Source organism: Rattus norvegicus, chromosome 3 (genome assembly GCF_036323735.1).
Source record: "Rattus norvegicus strain BN/NHsdMcwi chromosome 3, GRCr8, whole genome shotgun sequence".
Classification (NCBI taxonomy): Eukaryota; Metazoa; Chordata; class Mammalia; order Rodentia; family Muridae; genus Rattus; species Rattus norvegicus.
In genome coordinates, this window is record NC_086021.1 from 167,564,920 (window position 1) to 167,572,415 (window position 7,496).

At 44.4% G+C, this 7,496-nt stretch overlaps 1 protein-coding gene across 7 annotated transcripts in view; it reads left to right on the plus strand.

Annotated features, from left to right (window-relative positions):
* The window catches only part of Ralgapb (Ral GTPase activating protein non-catalytic subunit beta), an 89,632-nt gene extending 82,576 nt beyond the window's left edge, over positions 1-7,056 (plus strand). For 6 of the 7 annotated variants that reach the window (XM_006235420.5, XM_006235416.5, XM_006235418.5 and 3 more), the window contains 4 exons: positions 136-244; positions 852-930; positions 2,443-2,591; positions 3,253-6,892. In XM_006235420.5, coding sequence (XP_006235482.2) covers positions 136-244; positions 852-930; positions 2,443-2,591; positions 3,253-3,446 — 531 coding nt within the window. In that variant the 3' untranslated portion in view covers positions 3,447-6,892. Of the gene's footprint in view, positions 1-135; positions 245-851; positions 931-2,442; positions 2,592-3,252 lie in introns of all 7 variants that reach the window. The other variant, NM_001271210.2, reaches the window with a different exon arrangement.
* The last annotated feature ends 440 nt before the right edge of the window (positions 7,057-7,496 follow it).

Below are 7,496 nucleotides of genomic sequence, written 5' to 3' on the forward strand. Positions count from 1 at the left end.
AGATCCGATGCCCTCTTCTAGTGTGTCTGAAGACAGCTACAGTGTACTTACATATAATAAATGAATAAATCTTTAAAAAAAAAAACAACAATAACAACAATAAAAATCATTCTTTCTGCTCTTCTCTTCATGTAGCTCAGTCCCAGTTCCAGAATGAAGAAGCTGCCTCAGGGTCGCCCTGTGCCCCCCCTTGGACCTGAGACAAGAGTGTCTGTAGTCTGGGTGGAACGCTATGATGATATAGGTACTGTATGAGAAAAGGGTTTTTCTGAGTGAAATGCTAAGGAGACAGTGACTTGCCACGGGTCTGGAAAGGGTGGATGTGGCAGTTTGATGTTCATAAGCCTGAGTTCCTATCCCAGCCTCCATTCAGTTTCACGAAGCCTGTTAACTGGGTGTACTTGTGGTCCTCATTTCTAGTTGTGAGCTGTTCTGTTGGTCTCTTGGTGTTCCCAGTACGACCCGGAGCTCTGGGCCACCTTTTCTGTGTGCACAGGTGATCTCATTTGTGTACAATAGCTTCCTTTGTCCTTAAAAGTTCTGTCATGGATAAGTTTCTTGGGGTTTTGTGTAAGCAATGTTGGAACCTCAGAAGTACATGCTTAGCCTAGAACCCTGTCCATCTCAGAGTTCATAAGAAAGTGTCATGGCTGCTTGTGACCAAGCCCTCACAGTGACAGATGAGATTCTCTAAAAGCTCCTCTGCTTTAGGCGAGCTCAGCCAAAGCAGATTGTGAAAGACATTGTCTTTGCTGGGAGTCATGGGACTCTGCACTGTGGTGTAGCACAGACTCTGTACTTCTCTGAATGTGGGGAAACGAGGTGGGTGTAACTGAACTGTTTTCTTCCAGAAAACTTTCCGCTCTCAGATCTGATGACAGAGATCAGCACTGGTGTGGAAACTACTGCAAATAGTAGCACTTCTCTGAGGTATGTTCTCTTCCTTGCATGGGGTTATTAGCATGTCTGTTTTTATCTGTTGGTTACAACTCAATGAAATATTTAGAATGAACAGTGGTTAAAGGCAAAAAGGACCTAGCAAGCGCAAGGCCCTGGGTTCGGTCCCAGCCCTGAAAAAAAGAAAAGAGGGAAAAAAAAGGCAAAAAGGAAAGGACCTGGAGCTGGAGAGACAGATAGCTCAGTGGTTAAGAACACTTATTCTTGCAGAGGATACAGGCTGTTTCCAGACCCCGACATGGTGGCTCACAACTGCCTATAACCCCAGTTCCAGAGGATCCACCACCCTCCTCTGACCTCTGAAGACACCAGGCACGCATTCCCATGTGTACATGCTGGTGAAATACTCATATAAATAAAAATAAGCAAAATAACATTTTTAAATAAAGAGTCAAAGAAAGAGCTAGCAGGACGGCGTGCGTAAGGCCTTATTTCCATGTTCGAGCATTTGCTAGACCAGCAGATACAGCTGTTAGCTGTCCACTGCTCTCCAGTGTCCAGGCTTTCCACAGTCACGGAGAGAGGGAAAAACCAGCATGGGCTACACAGAAAGACTCTCAGAAAAAAAGTAAAAGTAAAAATTTACTTTGTTGAAGTATGATTGTTATACAGAAAGTTGAACATATTTAGTATTTAGTGTGTTAAATCTGCTAAGTTTGGAGGTATATACATATGAAACCATCGCTACAGAATATTCCATAAACATACATATCACCTTCAGAAGCCGCCTGCCACCCGTATAACTATCATTTAACTACAACCACTGCCACTGCCACTGCCACTGCCACTGCCACTACTACTATTTGCTCTGTCCTCAGGTTTTTAATTACAGTATAGCTTTACTCTGTACAGTGGACAGTTGACATCTAGGACTTACTCTGTACAACTGAAATTTTGTATTCTTTTAATAAAAACCTTTCCATTTTGTCTTTAAGCACTGTGTACTCTAAGACTTTATTTTCTATTCTTCAGATAAATGCTACAGTGAAGAATTTGTTTTCTTACACGTGACTTTATTCTCTTAGCATACTGTTTCCCAGATTTATCCCAACCCCTGTCTTGTGAAAAAAAATTATATAGAGAGTTCCAGAATTGGGCTTTCACTGTTCCTGACTGTACTCTGGCCTCTGCCTTGACAGTGTAACAGCCACACATCTGCTCCTGCAACAAGGGTCTGAGCAAAAGTCCCGTAGTTGGCCTCCAGATGTTTAAACCTCTGTAATTCATTTGCCTGGCTGTTCTGCCCCATATCTTGGAAGTGGCTGTCTAAGAATAAATTTTCAGACTCTCTTTGTTATTTAAAAAGCCTAACCCCAGGAATAAGTGCTTGTGGCTGCAGCAGCATGGCTTCCCCTCAAGAAGAGTGTTCTGAGCAGGCTCTGCTCAGACTTTGCTGACAACAGGTTCCCAGGCACTGGTGTGTGTTCTTACACCACATAGGAAAGTCTCTTGTGTGTCTGAACTAAAAAGACTTTCTTTTCTAAGATCTACAACTCTTGAAAAAGAAGTCCCAGTAATCTTCATTCACCCTTTAAACACTGGATTGTTCCGGATAAAAATCCAAGGAGCCACTGGAAAATTTAACATGGTCATACCTCTGGTTGATGGGATGATAGTCAGCCGGCGAGCACTGGGTAAGGGCTTTGTGGGTGCTGGAGGGCTAGGTCCCTTGCTCTCTTCTTTTCCCCACACCTTTAATTTTTATTCTTTGGCAATCTCATTCATTCACATATATATTTCCTTATTTCTCTTCTTATTACTGAAGCCCTGCCCCAACTTTCTTTCATGGTGTGTGTGTGTGTGTGTGTGTGTGTGTGTGTGTGTGTTAAATAGGGCTCCCTGTATGGGTGTACGTTAGGAGGTCACTGGAGCATAAGATGTCAGTGAGTACACCATACCTTGCTTTCTTTCATAAAGCACAAATAAGTAAAAGTAAGGAAATGATTTTATTGCTTAATAGTACCTGCACATGCTGCTGCCCTTAGAGAAGGGGTGGGGACCATATCGTCATCTGTTTCAGCTTTAATCTAGCGATACAAATGATCCTTCACTAACTGCCAGGATTAGAAGAGGAAACCAGTTGTTCTGCTGCAGAGGACAGGGCTCTACAAGAGCAGACTTTGACTCCAGAATCCGGATAATGTCTCTAGTAATTTTGTCTTGATGTCTTGTTTGTTTCTTGTTTGTGGGAAATTAAAGGATTGCAGTGAAAGAACTAGAGCACTCAGGAAATGGGTCTCCTGAACACAGTTCACCTGGCACCTTACTGACAGTTATTCTGATCTCTGTTTCAAGGCTTTCTGGTGAGGCAGACAGTAATAAACATATGTAGAAGAAAGAGACTGGAGAGTGATTCCTACAGTCCACCTCATGTCCGTCGGAAACAGAAAATCACTGACATTGTCAACAAGTATCGGAATAAGCAGTTGGAGCCAGAGTTTTATACTGCCCTTTTCCAGGAGGTTGGACTCAAGAACTGCAGTTCTTAGAAGGCAGTTTGCCCAGGTCAGTGAACTCCAGGGTGGGCTCCAACATCAAAGCAAGACAGTCCTGTAAAAATAAAAGCTGATCACTCCCAAGAGCTCACTGTTGAATCACCAGAAGAAAGACGCTGTGAAGCGACTGGCGTGAAGCCCAGCTCTCCAGTGATGGACCCTGCACAGTCACACTCCTGCTGAAAACAGCCACAAGCATCTTAGCCATAAACTTTCTTTTAAAAGTGACAATTTTAGTAAAATACCAGCCTTTTGAGGAAAAAGGCTTTTATGCACCAGTTAAATACACGCATTGATAGTGTCAACACGTTTGCAAGTTAGAAACTGAAGATAGTTTTATACCTCGCTTTTTAGGAGGGTGTATTCAAAATTAAAATCTGTCTCAGAATCTTCCAGAACTTTTTAGGCTCAAGTTGACACTGTGGAGAAGGAAGGCTCCATCGTTGTCCTCATGTGTGAATTCATTTGTCACCCTGTCACACTGACATAGGGTGAAATATAAATGAGTTTTGTTCAGATAAAAAGTCTGACATTAAAAAATTTCCTATTTTCTCTCCATATTTAAGCAAGTTGTCCCTTTCATCGCTGTGGAGACCTGTCACATGGCTCAGCTTCTTAGCAGACATGAGGAACGGAGGCACAGCCGTGTTCTCTGAGGGGTATGAGTCATGTTTGTGGTTAGAGGCTGTGAGAGAACAGCGGAGCCTCCTTCTCCGGTGCTGTTCAGTTTAATGGCATGGTGATAGGTTAGACATGGCTCCTCCATAAACACCAGAAATGTGAGTTCACAGCAGGGACTGAAAATTATTTGGCTTTATTAATCATTGACTTCAGGACCAAGTGCAAGCTGCAGTAGTTGACGAAGGGTTCTGATCTGTGGAGCAGGAAGTAGTGTCCCACTCAGCTCTTTGGAGAGCACCTAGCCCACAATCCACAGAACTTAGTGCCACCTCCTTAAGTGGCTGCTGCTCTTTGGTTTCTGGCCATAGCCAGCTGAAGGCACAAGTTGCTGCCAGGACTCTGGAACATTTCTGTCACGTCACTGCTGCTTTTCTGCCAGGGACAAAGCTTAGGAGGCAGCCAGAACCAATTTGTTTTAGATGAACCCTGTTATAGTGCTTGGTATATACCTGTTTTATGTTCTCCATCAGTAAGAGGTTTTTGTCTTAGAAAACAAGTGACATTTATAGTCCAAAGAGAAATAATCAGACTTGAAGGGGGTGTTCCTACTGGCTCTGTCTGTGTTGTCATTACATTGTAGATGAGGACTCCACTGTTTGGTTTAACGTTTATCTCTTTTCTTTGGCCGTCAGGGGCAGTGTGGGCTTGTTTTGTGCAGGTTCCTCCATTCTAGACACGTGTGCTCTGCCGTCCCAGAACAAGGACCATGGCTGTAGCAGTCCTTGGTCTGAAGTTTGCCACCACCCTTTTTTTTTCTCAGCTCAGGTACAGACACCCACCCCCATCTTCCTTGTCCCTTAGCATCCTTTCTTGTCCTCTTCCTCCCCTCTGAGTCCAGTTCCCATTTGAGGAATATAGCCTTCTGTCTTTGATTATTCCCTTTGAAGTCAGGCAATAATCTCATGTTTCCAGGTGATTTCCTGAGGTGGAGAATGGTGAAAATTAGTGAGTTTTACCCTAAAAATATTCTAGTAACTCAGCAAGAATAGGTGAAATTGAGCAACTTTGGGTCTGACACTGCATGGGGAAAGCGGGTCTTGTTCTGTCCAAGGTGAATAAAGAATTTAAATACACACATGCAACTTCTAACATTCCAGAGGGTACAAATAATTGATAAAGATGGACTTCCTTGGTGTGATTCTTCTGAAAACCTTTTGTTTGGATGTGTTTAAAATGATATCAGAAAAGTAACATTTGGGATATGTGTGTTAGGGTGGGCTTAATTGTCCTTTCCCCTTCAGTTGGCTCTAATTTCTGATAACTCTGTAATTCTGATTATTTTGATAAAAGAACAACCATAGCAGATGCAGTTTGAAATCTGGGGCATGCAGTGGTTCCCCAAGGGAAGAGGGCTGCCCCCCACTCCAAGAAGCCCTGGTGTACACAGCAAACAGAACTTGGAATGCACCCCCCTCACTGGTTACTTCTGCTCCACACACCATCTCCCCAGCAAAAGACTGGGGAAGAAGAGCCTTGAGCCTTTGCAGAGGTGTTTGGAGTCCTGTTCACTGAGTTCACCCTCCTGCCTGCACTAAGATCACTTTGAACAGAGTCATGTAAGAGAAACATACACTTAGTACCTAATAATATTCTCAGTAGTTCACTTGATAGATTTGAACCATAGGTTCAGAAACTTTGGGGGAAAACTGGGACCAGTCTGGACGGGGCTTAAACTATTCAGTTGCTGTACTTGGATACTCAGGCACCTTCCAACAGGAAAACATTTCCCAAGGGTATTTAGGCTGGTGGCCCATTTTGTTCACTTTTGAAGCTGGGCGTAAGGGTAGACATGGGGGTGGGGCTTCTACTTTTGCCAACAACACAGGAAACGGGGCTCTTCAGTCCTCACAGCCACTTTTCCCTTTTGTGTAGGGTTTCTTCCTTAGGCCTTGAGAAGCATGATTAAATGGTAGGGCAGCCGTCCTCGGCCATCCTGAGACATGTACCATGCACATGTGTACACGAGTATCTCCCCTTCCAGCACCTCCATTTTAGGTCAGCTCCACCTGTGGACTCACATAAAAACATCCGCAGTGTAACTGGCCTTCTCCGTGTCTGACCCACAGGGAGAAGGACAGTCGGGAAGCCCATGAGCTAGGGAAGAACCAGGTTCTGTGGGCTGACATTACAGTGCTGAGGTCTCCAGGGTGTTTATTCCTATTAAAAAGTGGAACTTCCCACATATAGTCGGCCTTGGTTACGGCTGGGTAGCCAACTGCCTTGGAGGTTATGTGGCACTCTCCTGGAAGCAGTTGTCCTTTAGCATTCAAAGCCTGTTCAGACCAGATCTTCTGTGCTGACAGTGACCATTAGCATCCGCCCATGTGTTCCTAGCACTTCCTGACAGCCCCTCTTCCTGAGGGGTCCACCTGGAGAGGGGAGACACTGATGTCACGGCTGGCAGAGCCATGCACTGCAGAAGGTTTGCTCTGAGTAGTCACCTAGTCCTTCAGACAGGCTTTTCTAATGGTGAAGGAAAAGGTAAAATTTGGGATTCCACAGTGCCTTGCATACATTAGGCGCCCAATACCTATTTGTTGAAGCAAATCAAGTTCTTTGTTCCCACAGTGACCAAGGCATCTTCCTCCTCCGAAGGGCTTGGCGGTTGTGGCTAAAAACTAAGCATCATTATTTGCTCGAGACCATATTTACAATTTGTATGAATTTCGGTATATTGCCAAGATGGGATCTTTTTCCTATTGTATTTTCTGTAAATATTTCTGCCACTGACTTGTAAAGTAAAGAGATGTAAATATGAAGGTGTGCCTGTGTCCCTTGCTGCCTCTGTTGGGTCTGTGTCAGCCTGGGAAGGAGGTGCAGAGCTGTTCCTGTTTATGCCGGTCCTTTGTCCACAAGAAACCCACAAGATATTGAATGTACTACACGCAGTCAATTAAATTTTAAGGAGCTTCTTATCTAATAACTTGGTGTGTGCTTTTGGTTACAGGCCCTGGGGCTGGCCCTGGCAGGGGCACTCAAGTCATACTCTCCAGGAGTCTGCTCAATTTTAACTGATCTAGGTTTTCACTGGTTTTTTAGTTTTCCCCAAATACTCAAAAGTAGGCTAATTTTAAGGGAAAAATATACGATCTTGTGATACCTGCAGGAACATGGAGCATTTATACACAAAAGGCCAGAGCTGTGGGATGAGTAAGTCTTGGCGGTTTTTGCCTGCAGAGAAAACTGACAGACCAGGACACTTCAAGGGATGGAAGGCACAGATGTCACCCCCATGCCCCCTCGATGCTCCTTTGCACAGGTTGGCTGCAGAGGGTTTTACAGGGAACATGTTGGGGCCACGAACCTGGGGCATAAGTGATAGGGCTGGCCAGCCTTGGAATCAGGTAAAAGCTGTTGGAATGT